The sequence below is a fragment of the Plectropomus leopardus genome, chromosome 9, assembly GCF_008729295.1.
Source record: "Plectropomus leopardus isolate mb chromosome 9, YSFRI_Pleo_2.0, whole genome shotgun sequence".
In the NCBI taxonomy this organism is placed as follows: Eukaryota; Metazoa; Chordata; class Actinopteri; order Perciformes; family Serranidae; genus Plectropomus; species Plectropomus leopardus.
This window is the reverse complement of record NC_056471.1, coordinates 26,303,206-26,323,086: the sequence shown is the minus strand read 5'-3', so window position 1 is coordinate 26,323,086 and position 19,881 is coordinate 26,303,206. Positions and strand designations below refer to the sequence as shown.

The 19,881-nt window shown below is 40.6% G+C and overlaps 1 protein-coding gene across 1 annotated transcript in view; it reads left to right on the top strand.

The window, feature by feature from the left end:
* Nucleotides 1–19,881, top strand: part of slit3 (slit homolog 3 (Drosophila)) — a 339,417-nt gene that overhangs the window by 25,545 nt on the left and 293,991 nt on the right. Inside the window, exons 3-4 of the mRNA XM_042492991.1 lie at nucleotides 3,497–3,568; nucleotides 9,039–9,110. Coding sequence (XP_042348925.1) covers nucleotides 3,497–3,568; nucleotides 9,039–9,110 — 144 coding nt within the window. The remainder of the gene's footprint in view (nucleotides 1–3,496; nucleotides 3,569–9,038; nucleotides 9,111–19,881) is intronic.

Here is a 19,881-nt window from a genome sequence, read left to right as displayed (position 1 = left end):
GAAGTATTTCCTTATTTCCTTCAGACGCCAAGCACTCCATGTTTGCCACAAGGTAGCGTGACATCATTGTGCTCTTTGTAATGGTTGCTAAGACTCTCTAATATGGTTGAATGAAAGAGTTATTAGACACACCAGGCCCCACACACATGAAATCAATACGTTTTCTCTCTTTTCTCTGCCCTTCTCCATCTCTGTGTCGATGACTAATGCCTGATACAGACCAATATAAAAACAGTACCTCATCCCAACAATATGCCAGCATCGACTCCCCACACCATGTGTTTGGCTTGAGATCCCCCTTGCCTTTCTAAACTTCATTCAATAAATCAGCGTGCGGTTGATCCCTCGTTTGGACAAATAAACTCTGATAGTTACTCAAAGTTATGTCTTGATTTAGCTTATTCTAAAGTTTATGAGATATGTTTTTTCTATTAGGATGGAGAAGTCAAGGGACTAGAATAAACACGCTGGATTTATGCTGGCTGGACTGTACTTAGGACCGTACATATCTTTATATGAGTATGCTGCAAGTGCATAACTCTACCTGTGTCTACTCTCTACATGGTTTCATATACTGTATATCTGACTAGGGCTGGGCAATATAAAGGTATTATATCGTATCGAGATATGAGACTATATATCGCCGTAGATACTGGACATTGTTATATCGTGATATGGAATAAATGGTGTTTTTTAACCAGATTTTTAAAGGTTGCATTACAGTAAAGTGATATACTTTTCTCAACTCTTTAGACAGTTCTAATACTTGCCTTTACCCACGTAGTCATTATATATACATTGCCAATGATTATTGATCAAAAATTGAATTGTGGTAATATTTTTTTCAAAGTACCAGTTGTCAATCCTACAATATTGTTAAGAGGAAATTTGGTAAAAGAAATTTAGTAATGTTTGCCTCTGTCTCCCAATTTTAGCATTAATGAAGTGCTTTTGATAAGATTTAAAAATATCAAGATGTAACCAAAAAAAAATCACAATATAATTTTCCACACTTTTAGCCTAGCCCTATATCTGACATTGTTCATTAGTGCTGGGAATGTATAGCTGTGCATCTGTATGGAGGATCAGAGGTCAAATAGCACATGTCCTTGCAATCTACAGGCTATAGTAAGGAACGCCAAGAGGACAGTTAATGACCATCCAATGAGTACCAGTTACGGCCCTCTGGTAGGAGGTTCAGAGTCCCTCATAGCAGATTGAATAAATAAAAAAAAAAAAACAAATTTCCCTGTGTCAATATAGCTTCTAAATACAGGCAGGGAAAAAGGTTTGGGATTTTTAGGGAAAGTGGATTTCAGTTATAATAATTGCTGGTGTGTTGGCTTTTCTGATTGCCTATGTGTTTTCATAAGCTTGCTATGTTTTCTCTTTTGATTTATTACCCAACCTTTGTCTGTATGTACCTTCGTATGTATGTTTTTGTATGTGGATCTTGAATCTGTCAAGTCAAGTCAATTTTATTTATATATCCCATTATCACAGAACATTGTTTGCCTCAGAGGGCTTTACAGCGTATGACATCCCTCTGCTCTTAGACCCTCACATCACCTGAGGAAAAACTCCCGAAAAAGAACCCCTGTAACAGGGGGAAAAAAAGAGGAAGAAACCTCAGGAAGAGCAGCAGAGGATGATGAGGGATCCCTCTTCCAGGATGGACAGACGTGCAATAGATGTTGTAAATAACAAATGAAATACAATCATTGCAAAAAGGAAAGAGAAAGAGAGAGGGGAAGAGATGCACAGCAATAATGGAAACAGACACGTCATATTACAATAACGATAGGTGTGAAATTACTAAATGCACTCTATGATGATATTGTGGGTGCTGATACGAGTCTCATGCGTATATTGATAGTGGAGGTGTCCAAAAGCATGATCACGGCATCGGCGCAACCGGGACCAAGACCACATACAGGGCAAGCAGGGGGTACAGTATCAGTGCAGCCACAGCACGGGCACAAACAAAGGCATACTCTGTAGTATCTTCTGTACAGTATATGTATTTGCACCTGTTAGTGTGTTTAAGAGTTTAGACTTCTTTTTCCAACTCTCATTTTTTCTGTAGCATGTGTAATGTGTTTCTGTGTATAAACTGCTTTAAGCATGCTAGGTGTATACAACATTTTCATTTTTCTTAAACAATTTTTCATCCAATGTTTGGGGTTTTTTATAGTGTGTGGTTCATTTTAAAGTAATTTTGTAATATATAAGGAGCCCTATCATTAAATAAGAATAGAGTGAATAAGCATGCATTTATGAATGTGTGCATATACAAGTTTCTTTATGAATGTGAATGTCCATGGATGCATGATTGATTGTCTGTGGGTCTGTTATCATTCAGTCAAGTGCATGCCTCTGTCCAACTGATCGTCTGAGTGTGTGTGTGTGTGTTTACATGCGTGTTTGTTGAGAGAGCCGGCCTGACAGACCACAGATTGATGGCTGTAATACAGCTGCATGTCTAAACATTTTCTTTGAAAGAATATTTAAAGGAAGGTCCTGCCAAAACAATTCAAAGTCCACATGGCGGGTCCGGCATCGTCTCTTTTGATACAGCTTCTTTAGTCTTTGGCGTTCTATCTATATTATATCTCTCTCACTCAATCAATCTAGGGTCTGCTTCCTAACTCACTGCCTCCTCCTTTCTCTCCTCTCCTTTAACTTCTTCCCTGCTCTCTTCTTCTTCCTCTCACATCACCCACTTTTTCCACTCTGATCTCCTCTGTCCCCTCCCCTCTCTCAGGAGATGTCACTCTTAACATCCTCAGACAGAAAATATAAACACACATATCTGTGGAGATGTTCTCTCTCCTTTACTCTGTCCCATCTGGAAAACCTTAGATGGCCCCCAAAACATGACAACACACAGAGCAGGGAAGAGAAAAGAGGAATATGCATTACATTGGGAGCAGCACTGGAAAGAAATGGAGAAGATATCCACTGAGGGGTGGAAGAGGGATGGGTTGTTAATTGTTTGTTTTGGCTCACTAGATCGTGACATTTGTGAAATGCTGCGTGTCTTAAACTTTTCAAACTTTTGCTGGGTGCCAGATTCATTTGTTCAGTGCACTGATTCCTTGTTTATACAACCAATTTCTAAAAAGTGCAAATGTCTCTCCCGATGTTTGAAATCTCTCTATTTCTCTCTGGCAAGCAGCTGATGTTTGCACTGTCCAGAAAATGAGATTAAACTGGTGTGTTTTTTCCTTTGGTTTGAACTCTTAGGTCAGCCTGGAAAGCTGGCTGTGGATAGGCTTTCCCAGCTATGATTGTACCTAAATTTGATATTTAAATTAAACTTATTTTAACTATTAATAATACTGCTAATGTTACTGATAAGTCTTATTTACTCCATTCACCATTATTTCCCCTCACTGCTACGTCATGCAACATTTCTGCTTTTATTACTTCTGAACTGTGGATTTGTTGTTAGCAACTAAAACTTTGCCCTTTGTCTTTCTGTCCTTCCCTGTAGTCATCTGGAGGACAACCAAATCAGCGTTGTTGAGAGAGGAGCCTTCCAGGACCTCAGACTGCTGGAGAGACTGTAAGTACTCCGTCTTATTCTGCTACCTGTTGTGTGAGAGCGAGAAAATGCTAATGCAAACTTAAGATATTTTAGGCATGTAAAAACCCACCAGGCCACAAAGATGCTCACATATAAGTATCCCAAAATATATATGCATGCACGCCGGCAAACAAGACTTCACACACATGCAAATATTTGTCTTATGGCTGCTGATTTTCCTTTTCCCCAAACATGCACACCTCTGACTTCCTGTAGTCCATTCTCTAAAGCACATACACACAGAGAGAGTGTACCTGGATGATACCCAAGTCCATCCACTTCACACACAACCTTGGAATCTCTCATAGATAGTGCCTCGGTCTGTGTGTGTGTGTGTGTGTGTGTGTGTGTGTGTCATCAGCTCACACCAAGGCTCAAGTCAACAGAATCAAGGTGTCAGTGCACAACACAACACTTCCCGCACACACACCTGCATGTTTATGACTCTGTGCTGGAGGGAGGACAGACAGAAAGCTCTGCAGGAGGACATGCTGTTACCTCCCTGCTGTATAGATTGTTTATGACACTTTGGCATGAAATTAAAATATAGTAATACATTGTGTATTGTTAGACATTATATCCTAAAACTGTATTTTTTATAGCTGTAAGGTAACTAAAAACCCTCTAGCTGCCACTTTGGAGGTCATTTCTAAACTTAGCAGCTGGCTGTCTTCACAGTGTTGAATTCACATTGCTGGGCTTGGACAGGAGCTGAGAATTTCTTCACTGATGTGATAATGTCGATTTTCTTAGCTATTTGAGCACAGCAGGCTGGTTAATCTGCCACTGTATTTCCACAATGTACTCCCGCAATATCACAGTGACAGTAACTTGAAGACACACTGCAGAAAGTGTTGAGTTTGGTCCACTTCCAAAAGGAGTTTTTATTTCACAAGCACAAGACTAACAGGGAGATTTTGTCACAAGCTCATGACAGAGACATACAGAGAGACAAAGGCACTTAATGCAGTTCAGGTGACAGCAAGCATTGAGTGGCAGCAACATGTGTATCTTGTCTCTAAATGGAGATCAAACATCTGATGGTGAAAGTGAGAGGTGATGGGCTGCGTTAATGTTAAAAGGCTCTTTAACACAGTGTGTCAGGAGGGGTCAGAGGTGAGGGGTGAGGGGGATAGAGGTTACGACACAACATAGCTGTGTGTCAAAACTCCCACAAGAGATGACTTTTCATGTGTCTAAGGCATAGTTGCTAAGAGTGTGGCCCGGGGGCCAATGGCGGCCTTCAAAAACATCGTGTGGACCTGGAACATGACGTGAAATGCACATCATATCTGAATCATCTGCTGTCCATTCCCATTTCACTTTCATTAAATACATCTAACAAGGTTCTCAGGGTCATGGAAATTTGGGAAAGTCATGGAATCTCACATTTTCAGGCCTGGAAAAGTCATGAAGGTGGTAAAAATCAGTGATCTATTATGTAGATGTGTGACGTTTTGTTCAACCATCATGTACGTCTCTTCACTTTCTCTCAACGCTCTGTCTGTCCGTGTTGAATACTCCAGCAGGCTCAAATTATGTGTGAATACAGTTAGAATATGATATGTTTAAAAGACGGGCAGAGAGTTTGGTAAGGGAAAAAATAATTATGGCTCCTTGAAAAGTAATGGAAAAGTTATTGGAAATGTGTTGGACCCCTGATTTAATACACAACTCGGATACTGCATTAAACAAGTGTCTGCCAGGTTGAGAATGTAATCTTGTAGTTGGATGCTGCAGGTTGTTATCCAACTAGTAAGAGTGTTAGCAATTTTGGTGCGCAACTGCAGTTAAATGTGGAAGTAAGATGCGGCCCTCAATCACATGCTCATTCCCTAAATTTGCACTTAGTCACCAAACTTTCAGCACCCCTGGTTTAAGGGGTTGTGCAATGCATTTATAACTTAAGTTGCAGATTAATACACTTACTGTAAACATCAATTAGTGTTTGTATGACATTTTTTTTTACTTTGCTTAAAGCAAGAAGTATAGTTTTTCTCTGGCTTTTAAAAAGAATTCTCTCTTTCTCCCAGTTTGTGAAACATTTGTTACCAAGTTGCTCATTGCCTTTTTCTAATGTTTTTGAAAGAAATTGCATCAATTTTCTTAGGATTCAAAGGTCTAAATACTCTTAAAAGGCAGCACAAGTAAAATGATGTTGCTGCACGTTTCAAAGGGTTAAGGGGAGATATCTGCACATCTATCTCGGATGCAGATGTGTTGGAAAATATCACTTGACGCATGTTAAGAAGATCCCACACACTGCTTTTGCACAGCATCGCAATTGATTGATAATACTAATGTTTCAGTCTGGGCCTTTGTCAAAAGTGTGACTCTCTACTCTTGATGAACGTCCAGAGGGACAGAAATGTTAATACTCTCAATAAATTCTGATGCTGAGCAAAAAAGCAGTGTGTGGGATCTTCTTTTCAAACTTTAGTGATAGTGAAATGCTTTTTAAAATGCTTAGCTGACAGGGTCTCTGATGTTGTGGCTGTCAGGGTGAAAGTTGAGGGGTGAGAGGTCGTGGTGCTGAGACTGTGTGATTTATGGCGTCAATGTGAAAAACATGGATCGTAGATAGTCGTCTCCTCGGGCGTGGACATTCATGTATGTCAACACATGAATTATAAAGTCATGGATACGGTCATTTCACTTCGTGGTTGTGTAAAAGAAACAACCAAGGACTCAGAGTTGGTCTAAAATGGCAAAATGTAGCTGTTATTAATCCAGTGTAAGGTTTTAATTATTGAATATTTTGTAGAAAGAAAAGGAGATCTTTCAAGATGTGCGTTCTATTTTGTTTTTCTTATAAAAATATATCAAACTTCTGAATTTTGAGGCACTGGTCCAGTGAGATTAGTCCCCTTCAGTCTCCAAACCATTTCTGCTGGACTTTACTGTGATTCTGACTAATAGGGATAATTTTCCAAAATTTAAAAATATAGTGCCCATGGACTTGTGGTTTGGTAATGTTTCAAAGCTTCCAAGCAGAAGAAAGTCGTCATTATTATTTGAGAATACACAAAGGATTCTTCTCATAAAAAACCATAACTGTTTTGCGAGCGAACATCTTAAAATGACTCATAACTGTAATAGAAGCCGATCGTACGCTTTGCTTTCGTACCAGCAGTTATTTTCAGGGAGCAGGGGTCAATTATTTCAAATGGTGGATGTCTCTTTTTGGACCGCGGCGATCTTTCCATTGGTGCACACAGGAGTGAAAGTCAGGGTCTTATTATCATTATCACAGGGGTTAAAAGGTTGGTGTCTGTGTCTTCTCCAGCACAGATTCTACTTTGTGACCCTGTGACCCCCCTCCACCCTCCTTTTCTTCTCTTTTTCCCTTCCACGCCTCGTTTCTCAGACAAATGCTTTGGTAGCTTGATAACACTTTCACTCCCTCTCCTCACGCTGTCCTCATCTGTCTCTGCTGCAGCCGCACCCACCCTCCTCCCGCACACACACGTAGACACATCTTTCACCCTTAAGCACTCTATCTCTCACTTCACCCTCGCACACAGGTCTGCCCATTGGTCAGCACCATTCTGTCACTCTCTCCATCCTCCTCTGCCTTTAATGCTCAGGTCAACAACAACAAACTGGTTTGGTGTTTTTCATGTAAAATATAAGAAGGCACTGGGCCGTTTTATCTCATAATAAATGAGAAATGGTCTCATATTACAGGAAAAAAAATGCTCCAAAAGGTTTCTTGGAACTTCTGAAATATTACCAAGATTAAAAAAGAAAAAAAAACAGAGGAGGTGATGCTGAATGAAAGCTATTGGACTGGAAAACGCTACATCCATAGGGTTTTAATTATCAATTGTTTTATCTTGTTTTTTTTGTAATAATTTCCTGCTATCCATCTGGTAGTTAATGAAAGCCAGCCAAACCCTCTGTTGCTTTTAGTTTTTGTTATGTGCACATGGGGGAGTATAAACACGACGATGTATTGCCTTTGCATTCATTCTGGTATTCTTATGGCTCATGTGACCGCACCACGCTAGATGATGAGTTTTTGCACAACATGTTTGGGCTCTCCTGATTGGTCATTACTATTAGTTGCTAGGCTTTTTAAGAATTACATGGTCTTAAAAGTGTCTTTGCAGAGTCAATTGTCACTTTTCTCACATGCACCTTTTACACATGTATTAAATAACCCATCGTAATCTTTGAAAGAGGCTTTTTTTTCTATGATAAGAGATTCGCTGTATTTTAAGATGACACTATTTATTGGAAAGCTTGGATTCATGAGCACAAAACCTCTCAGACGTGTTGTCTTGACCAACATTAATGGAATATACAGGATGAGTAAGCTTTCAGTTTTATTAATGAGAAATATTAATCGCTGTAAAATGAATTCTTGGGCAAAACACTTTAAGTTTTGTGCATTTTGTGTCCTATCAAGATAAATAAGGCCAATTGTTAATATGTTTTATTTTTTTAATATTGTGACTGTGGCTATTTTGTAACTCCCTAATTGATTATGGAGATCAAACCGCGATCACTTTCGGGTAGAGAACTTGCAGTTGTTTTTTTGAATTTCGAGATATGTGAAATCAGCACACTTATTTATTTCTGTTGTCATTTTTAACTGAACTGAACTGAACTGTACATAAAGAAGAAAAAAGTATGTGGTCTGACCTATCTGACATGTCTGCTGTGTTTTTTAGTGACACATCAAGGCAATTCCAGCAGTGATTGTGTGTATATTTTAAGACAAATCATGATCTTTCCTAAACATAACCCAGTGTTTTTTGTACCTCAACTTAACCCCAGCATTATTGAAACGCCCACTTTTTATTGTTACCCGACACCTCCAAAGACAACACTTGATATCTCAGCTGTTCTTGGTCTCTGTTCGCTCATTGCTGTTAAATTGTTTGTACTTGACGAAGGGGTTTCACAAAAAAAAGTGACAAAACAGGTTTAGATATTTTCCAAAATATGTTGAAAATGTACTGAAAACAGTCTTACCTAAGGGACTTATCCAGGGAGGAGTGTTTTTATTTTAACTGAACACATCTTTCAACATAGTACAGATGCCTGGAAGACGCCAGGAACCCAATCTTGTTCCTCCTTTCACCCAGAGGTCAAAACACATGCAGGGATGAGAGTGATAACTGGCTTTAGGGAGCTTACTGCACGATAACCTGCAGCTGAGTCACACACACAAAACACAGCATGATAACCTGCTGGTCACGATCACAGGAAACCAGACAGACTTTCTCATGAGTTTGACCTTTGAACCATGAACCTGCTGACCTTCAAGGTGATCCAGTCGCCTGGTTGATGATAGTTCAGTCAACACTAAAAGATGAATCAAAATGATTTATTTGTTTTGTGTTTTTGCCCTTTTCTATTCATGCTTTTTCTTCTTGAGTTTTAAAAAGTGAAGCTGTTTTAATTTAACAATATTTTTTTCTTTTTCTTTTTCTCTCCACAGTCGTCTGAACAGAAACAAACTCCAGTTCCTCCCAGAGCTTCTCTTCCAGTCCAACCCCAAACTAGGACGACTGTGAGTACACCTTTTTTTTGTTTTTCCACCTCTCCATCCTACTTTCCTCAAATCTCCCATCTCTGTCTCTCTGGCTCTCCCTCCGTCACTCTCCCTCTGCTCTTTCCTCTCCTCTTTTGATGTGTTACGTGATCCATTTGAAAACACAGCCACGGTGCAATGTCAGAACTTTTATCCGGGGTTGAGGGTTCAAGTCCCGCGCCAGGTGACACAGTGCCGCTCTGTGCTCCCGGGGAGAGGTGAAAAAGAGTGTGTGCATGTGTGTGTGCGCATGATTTTAAGAGGTGAAAGTGTGCCTGGAGCGAATGTTTTGCTTGGACCTGTGAGGAATTTTTATTCGGGAATATGGAGTTTTCCCAGAGCATTGGGAGAGTAAGAGCAGGACATACTGATGCAGAGAAGCCTCCCTCTTGCCCTCCTTCTCTCTATTTCATCTCACATTCCCAGACGCGCACACACACACACACACACACACACACACACACACACACACACACACACACACTCTTTCTTTGTGTGTCTCAGTCCCATCGGTGCATCCACCCTGTCTCCTTTTCTTCCCCTGTGCTCTTTCTGTCCGCACTCTTTCTTTCCACTCAGGTTTTCTACTTGTCTTATCCTCAGAGACTCTCTGTCAGCTTAGGTTGAAGGTTGAAACACCTTCTAAACTTTATAGCTGCTTATATTGGGCTGCCTTCAAGTAAAGCCAGAGGTAGACCCTGTGTGTGTGTGTGTGTGTGTGTGTGGCTGCTTTTGCTTGTATGTGTCTGCACTCATCTGCACTATATCATGTATATTTAAGTGTGTGCGTGCATTTACCATGTCAGTATACTGTATTTGCATATCAGTGTGGGTCGTGGGCAGTGTGTCTGTGTGTTGTGTAGTGTGTGCGTGTGCGTGTGCGTGTGTGTGGTGTGTGTGTGTGTGTGTGTGTGTGTGTGTTGTGAGGTGTTAGGATAGGGAATACTAGCACTGGGACATTAAACTTCTCACTTCTCTCACTCCCTTTTGTAATGTTTTCCATGAGGCAGAACGCCTGGGAAGCTACTGTAACCTTTCTTTGTTGAAAAAGTGTATTCTTCTATGAATGGCCTTGTTATATTTTTTAAAATATTGAAATTTTGGGAGTTTTAACAGATTGAAAAGAGAATTAGCCACACAAACATTCAGATAATACTCAGAAAAGTTATTCAGCATCAGAAATTAAATGCCTTTAACCTAAAAATAAAGATCTGAAAAGCTTGTAGCATATGTTTACAACAGTTACAGATTCTTCCAGTTGCAAACCAGGGTCACTGCTGTGTCATAACACTTTGTAATATATCAAAATCTAAAAGGACTGAGATCCAATTATGTGCCATTGGTGAGTATGGAACAGTAAATTTCAAAAGAGTGTCTTTCAGAAACATCATCATTGTTTCGACATCTGAACTGTAATTTCCAAACAGAGTAAAGGAACCGAAACAACAAATACAGTAATAATAATGGTGGTTTATGATGATGACAGTAAATTGTATTTTCTGCAGCGCTTTCTCAATCTGATCTCTTGTGTTGGCAGAAAAGCCGCAGAGAGATGAAATCTTCTCAGTGGGGTGCGAACTGTAAAACCTCTACTTAAAACTCCGCACAGATGTGTGTTTCATATTTTTGTGGCGATGCGTGATGTATTGCTGAAGACAGAAAAGTAGACTGCTATGGCTGAAAGCAAATTGACATTTACGTCAACTGTGGCTTCCAGGATCGCACACAGTCAGAAACCCCTCATGTGAACACACACATTGACGGACGCAAACACATGCAATCACACATACTCCATCACGCACACTCTTACTGTCTTTATCTTTTCTTTCAACTCCTTTCTCTTGTTCTTCATGAGTGACAGTCTTATTTCCTCCGCCGCCTGGATTACTATTCTATAAAACCCGTAATTGGTCTCGATAGCTCTTATTTATCGCCGGTCGAATATGGATCCCTATAGAGCTCTCAGACAACTCAGTGCGAGAGTGGAAAGGGTGAATGTGTTCCAAACTTAACATTATAAATCTCATGTTCTTTATATCCCTACTTTGCCATCAGCACAATCTAAATTACAGTGTCTGGAGTTTCCTCCTGCCCTTTATTTTTTTTCTTTTTTCCACTTTTCTCATCGTTCTTGTCCATTTTTCAGCGCATTTTATCCCATCCGTGCTGTTTTTTTCTGCGAATGAAGAAACTGGCGGTGATGTAAATAGCCAGGTATGTAGATGAGAGAGCGTGTAAAAGAGAGAGTCAGAAGAGGAGGAAACTCAGGTAGAATGACGGCAGAAAAAAGGTTAGAGACTGAAAGATGGAATAACAGCAGGAGAGTAAGAAGGAGGAGACGGGGAGGTTTGCTGGTGGGTTTCTGGTTTGGGTTCGTAACCTTCCTCTCTGTCAGCCTCGGTTAGATATTAAATGATGGCAGTGTGATAGGAATTACCTCTTAACCCTCCTATTAAAGCCCTGTGGTCTGAGGTTTGGAGACAGGAGGAGAGGGAAGGAGCTGGACTAGCATTAAGGGAAAATAGGCATGGGTTGGAGGTTTGCTCTTGAGGAGGGTGGGAGGTAAGGGCAAGAGGTATCAGGCTGGATAATAGTTTTTACCAGAGTCTTGGATCCTGCCGAGATGAACGGAGCTTGAATCGAAGAGGTTGGCTTCGCGTCTTTTTGGAAAATGTTTCTAATTGAGCAGTAAGTGCGGATGGTGAGCGCCTGACAAAGACAGATGAACGATAGGTATTAGGGAGGTCATGTGAAGGAGGGAGATGGATGGATGAAAGGATGCTGGTGGAGGATGAGGGGAGCGGGGAGATGGATGGATTGGAGTCCTAGTGACCCCTCTAGGTGCTCGGTAGGGGGGAGAGAAAACAAAGATAGGGGTGGTGAGATAGATGGATCGTGGACTGGAGTCTGTGGGTTTGAGTGTGTGCAGTCTGTGGTTGTTTCCCCCCACAGTTTGCAGAGACTGTGGTCTTGCAGCACATGCAACACACACACTAAGAAGAAGCTCTGAGTAGAATACATTTACTAGAAAGGCAATGAATTGCTGGTTTGAAAAGCAACAATCACGTTGGTTCGGACGGAAAAATGCAGGCGTTTGGTTTAGAGGGCTTTTGTGCATCGGTGCACATCACAGTGTATCAGGAAGGTTTACTTTGCTAAGTGACTTGATGGCTGTTGGTCTCCTGTCTAATAACACTGACCCAGACTGAGCCTCATCCTGTTATCTTCACTTTCTGCTCTGGTAGCTTGTGCGTGCGTGTGCATGTTTTATGTGTGCACGCCTGTGAGTGTATGTTGCGTGCAAGGCCCCCAACCAGCACTGGTTTACTGCCAGTGATACTCATGAAGCAGCATCATTCTCCCCCATTAAAGCAGCTCAAGTTACAGTTGATTGGTTTGCATGAGAGGAGAGGGGTGCGACCAAGAAGAAAAATGAGAGTAACGTCTGCCTCGAGAGTTATTTCCCCTTTTCCTTCACCACTAGGAGGGCCTCAGATGCTGAGTATTACATAATGCAGGAGGTGATTTTTGACCACGTTTCAACATTTATAGAAACTGAACTGAAGAAGCACTGTCAGGCTGCAAAGATGCGAAACCTAGTGTATTTTACATCATGTTACTTTGAATAAGAATGCAGAGAAATGATATACAGGCTATGCTTCAAAAAAACTTGCTTAACTCCACAAGACTGGAACTTCTGAAAGACCACATAATATATCTTACTCTTACAAATAAAACTGCAAAATGCACCCTTGCTTAATTCAATATCCAGGGTTTTTGCAAATACAACAAGTATTTTTAGGACTTTTTTTTACTTTATTTACAAGACAATGATAGCGTGAAAGGGGGAGAGAGAGGGGCTGACATGCAGGTTGGAATCACACCTGCAGCCTCTACAGCAAGGACATAGCCTTTGTACATGGGGCGCCCGCTCTACCAGGTGAGCAACTGGGGCCCCATTTTTACTTATTTTTTTCATACTTTGATACCTTCCTGAAATTTTACCGACGTAAACGATATGTGACAGCATTTTGTGTGCGGTGCCACCTAGCCCTCCACACCCCACACAGCCCCATCTCTTACCGGCGAGTTCACTACGTTCCCTGAGCTCTCTTGGCTTTTTCAGTCTAATAAATAACCAGTGAACACAGAAAATGGCAAGGAGGGTAATATGCTTACATGTTTTTCTCCCATATTAAACAGAAAAATGCTTCTGAATTCAATTCTCTTTCATCAAATTACAAATAGCCCAATTTCCCTGTTAACTCATCATAAAACACACTTCATCCAACAACAACAAAATAAAACTCCCCCCAAAAAATCTTTGTCTTGTTAGTCTTTTAGTTTGTTAGTCAACTCTTCTTACACTCACCAACTCTAGTTTGGTTGATATAAGTTCTTCAGTCACTGAGTTAGATGTGAAATGTGCTGTTTTCCTCACGGTTTCTCTCTGACGGTGCCAGCCGGCTGTTTACAGTCCAAAAACGTTATCCCCACCACTTGCAGCTGCCCTGTTTGTGAGCTCAGCTGCCTGTTCCACCAATGGAGACTGACCTCTGGTGGCTCGTGTTATGCACTACTTATAATAAATCCTCGATACAACTTCCCCATATGAGTTTAATAGAAAAATGAGCGTCTATTTTTTTGACAAAACTGAAAACTAAAATTTTTTAATACCTTGGTATACAGTAGTACTGTCATACCACCCAAGCCTAGCCAAAGTCCTACCCAGTGTAGTATGACCATGTCACTATTAAGTTCTGATGTTAGCAAACTGGACATTCATGACTCAGCCGACTTTATGACTCTTTACACAATATTTTCAAAGTGTAATTAGAAATTTTATTGTAAATGAGAAAATTTGGTATTGCATTAAAAAAAATACCCTTAATAAAAAAGCTTTTGTAAAAAATAAAAAACTGAAACGTAGCCTGTTACCAAAGAATCTAGCCATTAGATTTTAGTTCTAGTGTTGCTCCAGTGCTGTTAAGCCTGTAAACTCCTGTATCTGTTCTAGTTTTCAGCTTTTTGCCATTATTCAACACCGCTGTGCTCCCGTAATATCCTCACTGCACACTATAAAATGCATCACAGCAGGGATACCAGCGGCCTAACAGTCAGCCTAAAAGGGTTTTTTGGAGCCTTAATGGAAGGAGAAGTGAGTTTCTGTCCAGGGGGATGCCGGTGAAGGATTTTATCCAATCAAAGTGAGAAGGATGGTTAATCTATACATGTTCACTCACTGTGGGCCAGTCTGGATAACAACATTAGATAAATTCCTAAAAAGTAAAAGTGCAGCTTAAAGATAGAAAAAAAAGAGATAGCTGCAGGGAAGTGAAACTGGGCGGAACAGGATTAAGAGAGGGAAGGATGGATATGTAGTGGAAGGAAAATGGCCTTCAAGAGTCTAATAGTCAACAAATCATGACCTGGAAGCTTGCCAATCTAAACCCCCGCACTGAGGAGTGGACGGTAATGAGACATGCTCCTCAGCACCATTAGGTTACCCTTGAGCAAGGCACTTAACCTCCAAATGCTTCAGTGGAGCTCCCAGATGTGAAAGTGTGGACCCTCCCCAGTTACTGTAAATACAACTTTGCTGGTTCAGTCAGGGGAAGAGAAGCTGGACGGAGGGAGAGGAATGAGAGAGAGGGAAGGCTGAGGGGAGCTGGGGGTCATTTGAGATGTCTTTTCCTCCTAATTAAGTTAATGGAGAAAGACGAGGAGGTTGCCTTTAATCTTGGCTAATTGTCCATTTAGAGGCGACTGCCATAGTTTACCTGCTGGAATGTTACGGTTAGTGTTACAGGAAGTGGGTGTACTCTGTGTGTGTGGTGATTGGCTGTGACCAGTAGGGCCTCAGTGGCGATTGGTGGGAATGGTCTGGTAGGGTGAGGGTAAACGTAAACTGTCTGAACCCTTGTGTGTCTCCTCTCTTTCCATCATGGGCTGGTTCACTCACTGAGTATGTTTATTTGCACAAAATAGTCCAGTTCTATCCCTGTTCTAAAAAAGACAATATTCCTACTAAGGTTTTCACACGTCTAATTAAAATAAATATTCCACTAATAATCCTGTTTACATGCAGTTGTTCATACTCTCATGTGCCCTAAAATGCCGTTTATTGCGTCAAAATACAGCTGGAGCTGCTTGTCATTTTGCTTTTTTGCCTCAAAAAATGATTTTTTCTATTTTTTTGATTGTTTCTTACTGGCTGCAGGCTTGCTGGAGTCCCTCTTTCCTTCCTTAACCTTCTTGAAAAGGTCAGCTCTGCGATATTTGCACAGACCCAAAAATCTGTCGATATCTAAGTCTTTCGAAAAAGTTTCAAAGCAGGTATGACCAGAAATGTTGGATTTTCTTTTCATACATCTTTACTCCACTGCTTTGCAAATTGTTGGCGACAGTAAACACACAAGAAGTTTTGTATTACAAGCCGCTGTAAAAACCCCAGTTGAGATGCATATTCCAAATTTCCTTATACATGCCCAAATAATGCTCCTAAAACTGGAATAATACCGATATACATGGCTTAATCAGAAAATGCTAAATTTGGAAAAGGGTCTAATTTAGAATATTCAACTGGAATAAGCTGTTCATTTGACCCACATCAAATTCAGAATATTGTCATATTCAGAATAGGGGAAAACTGGTGTGCATATAACCAGCCATTTAATCTCTTTCCCCATTTCTCTGTTTTCATTTGCTCTCTCTCTCTGTTAAACGAAGACAGAATAAACAGCTCAGTTGTTTGTATTGCTGTCAGGAATTGTGCGATTGTTTTCTTGTCACAAGGCTCCAGGCCCTTTGTTTGGTTTTCACGCCACTGGGTACTGGCGAGAAACAAATAAGTCACAAACACACACACAGTTAGCACACAAAAGAACATCTCTGTCTCTCACGCCACCTCTCCTGCTGATTCAACACCACAGGCTCTGGATGCAGAGCTGTATGTGTGGGTCTATGTGTGTATGTGTGTGTGCGCACACATTTATCTGTGTGTGTGTGTGTGTGTGTGTGTGTGTGTGCGCACACGTTTATCTGTGTGTGTGTTGGTGCATGGCAGACTTTATACTAAACCACACACCCACGACAGAACTTCCTAATAATTAAACATGACTCAGAAGCCCAAACCATGGTATGCAGCTTCACCACAAGGCTTGTAGGACCTGACATGCAGCTGCACCACAGGGCTCATGCACAGCAGTACACTGTCAGCGCGATTCCAGTTTATCAATCTTACAAACATTCAATCTTAAAATCCTAGTTGGCGTAATTGCTTCCACAAACAAGGGAATACATGCCAGTAGGTTTAGAAGATGGTGGGTGTTCTGGCATGAAGCTGCACCAGAAGGCCCATAGGCTCCAGGACGGAGCTGCACCACAGGGCCCACACTGAGATTCGCTGGTATTCAGGGAAGGAAAGACTTTTACAGAAGGAACCTGACCAGAGTTCCTCTAAAATAAGGCTGCTTTTAGCGGCTTGTGTGTGTGTGTGTTTCCCACAGCCCAGACAGCAGTGCGATTTTGTCCCAAGACATATTTAGATAAATACACGCTGCAGAGATACCGAAAACCAGAAGAGAGGGAGAGACAGAGAGAGCAAGAAAGAGGGAGAGAGCAAATGATATCAGGATAATTTGAGAGATCTGGAAAATCCGGGAGTAGTTTATTTCCAAAACTTTCATACATTCCTTCATGCTCTCCTAAAAATAGTTCCTAACATCAAAGTGGTTAATGTGCATTTATATACTCGTGATTAAATGAGTTACTGTTGGATTTCTGTGACACTGTCTAACAAAAAACTTGGTTTCCGTAATCAAGGTAGGGATTAATGTAGCCTGATTTCCCCAGTGAGATTTCTTCTGCAGACAGTTGATGTCTTGGGCATTTATACACATAACTGGATCTGTAACTGGCTTTTTACAGTATGCATGGGCAAAGAGACTTTAGACAGGGAAATAATCACTGTGGCAGCAGACCAGCAGAATAAAACAAAACATCATGATACTTTTTGGAGATGCACAATAACATCGACAGATCATTGGTATCGGCCTGTATTGGCTTTAAAATAAAATATTTGAATCAGCCAATATGCTGATTTTTGCCAATATCACAAACAGATAAATGTATTTTTTCAACTGACAAAGTGAACATATACAAGACATCAGCCCAATGTTGAAGTATAAATTTATGAATATTACATATGTTGAAATGTATTATATTTCATGTCTCTATCTGCCGGTAAGCCACCACAATAGGAGTATGCATAAAATGATGTTGATTCCACTACAGAAGAACTTGATGATCACTACAGTTTGGTGGAGAGAAATGTTTATATATCAATATAAGTATTGGTTATCTGAAAAAAATGAGTTGATTTTATCATAGCATATCGGATATCGACAAAAAATCGAATATCATACATTCATGCATCCCTTTTGACTCACTTACATTGTTCTTTTAACAGTGGAAACAACAAACTTTTGTTTCTATGTTTTCAACCACCTGCTGTTTGAAGAACTTGTTTCTTTTGTTTTACATGCAGTACAGGTTTAGTTTAGTGTGTGTGTTTGGTTCTCTCGCTGTGAGACGCCATATTTAAGTGTATATAGGCCTTTGGGGTTCTTACTATGTGTATGTGTGAATGAAACAAGCCGCAGTGTTTCTTAGCAAGGCGAATTCACCAACCAGGCAGTCTTAAAGTTCACGGCAGCAACACCTTTCCCTTACAGCTGCACTACTTTAGCGGCTAGCTCGCTAGCTTGCTGCAGGGCCAGAACCTATGAAATGTTCGTGGGAGGCTGGGGTCCTGTAGATTTTTTTCTTTTTCAAGGCAAAGAATTTTTATGTGCTTACACTGAAATAGCACAGAGGCTGCATGTGGTTGTAATTTAACCTCACAAATAAAGGTGAGATGAATGTGGAAGTAGCCACGGAGCTGCTAGTACACAAAACTCACCGACTTTCCTCTTGACCTGTTTACTGTGACGTGTGTAGGCACATACTGTATATCCATGTGTGTGCGTGCTTATGTATGTGACTGTGATTGAGGTTGCATGTCTTAACGTGTGCAATTATGGTATACATGTATATGAATATGACTATACAGTATGTGTGTGTACTGTCATGCATGGTCTTTTTATGCATGCAAAATGTGTATACATAGTTTGGTAATTTGTGTCCCTGCCTGCGTCTGCATATTTGCTCATATGTTTGTATACATTTGTTTGTACATGTCTACTTATATACATGTCTCCGGTTTTGCTCGTGTGTGTCTGCCTGTACATATATTTAAGAGAGAGGGGCAAACTTGATATGGGGCCAAACACACTCACACAGTGTTTGTTTAATCACAATTTAGGTTTACATGAGAACGCTAATCAAAAACAGACTCGGCTCCTTGGAAAGCTGGAAGAAGAGTGAAGGGATGGAGGAGAGAAGTGAGGGAGAGGAGGAGATGGATGGGGAGGCATGAGGGGAATACGAGGAGGAGGAGGAGGAGGAGGAGAGAGAAAACAAGTCTGGGTGACAGGTGAGGACAGGAGAAAGAGGGAGAGGAAAAGGAAGAATAAAATGAAAAATAGACGATGAAGGGAGGCCAGAGGAGATGTAGCGCAGGAGCTTTAAGAGAATAGATGCTTTTGTTGATTGTCAACCTTTTTTTTTCCATCTTACAGATCGGACTAATGATCTGGCTCTGATTTGAGATGCTTTATTTTCCCAAAGGACGTTTTAGAAAACCTGAGAACTGGCGTCAGTCCTACTGGTGTGTTTCTTTGTGTGTGTATGTGCTGACAGGGTGGGTTTCAGTAGTAACAGCACAATGGAGTCGTGTACACACTACACTCCATCACTGACAGAAGTCAAACCACTAAACAAATGTAATGTCCCTCATAATTACATTCATGTGTATAAGATGATAGAAAAGACAGATTCTTTCCTCAATAAAAGCTTTCAGTTTTATGTCTGTTGCACTTTTTTAAAGTTAAACTACAGGCCTTTTCATAGTTTCCTGGGCAGCACAGTGAATTAGTGGGTAGAAAGGAAGACTCATAATGCAAAGGTCAAATTGAAAGTCAGTGATGATCACCACAGAGGAATAAAACAAAAAAAAAAATGCAGCAATAGTCAATCTAGTTAAAACAGCCCTGAACATTTCTTTTGAACATACTACCATTATACTTACACATTATATTTTCAGCATGTTTGTGAGCTTGTGTTTTATAGATATCAGTTTGATTTGATTTTATGCTGTTAATCGTGCAGTAAGAATTTGAAGTTTTTCATAGATATCTAGTTTCAAAATATAGTTCTAGCAGCTGAAACTTGACCCACAGTCCAACCGGTGTCATAGAGTTATGGTGTTGTCATCGACGGGAGTCTGTCTGCAGTCTCGTCTTGAATTCTAATAAATATTGTTTCTCAGTTATTTACTGTAAAGTGACGTTCGGGCCCGCAGTCAGTATTAATCGCATCTCCATCTCGGTGTGGGGTCAAAAAAGTGCTGGAATCTCTGTGTCTGAATGTGTGTGTCCGCAACAAGTTAACTCCCACATGGCATATTATTCTTTAATGCAGCTCTGCACTCATGGGGAAGTCCTGGGAAACTACAAAAATGAACAACATGTCCTGAAACAGCCCAGTTTCCCCAGCTATTATGTTTTTATTGGATGATTCAACACCTCACAATTTATAGTCTATGCCAACGTTCAGTGTCAATGTAGCAGGCATTACAAGAAAGTAATGT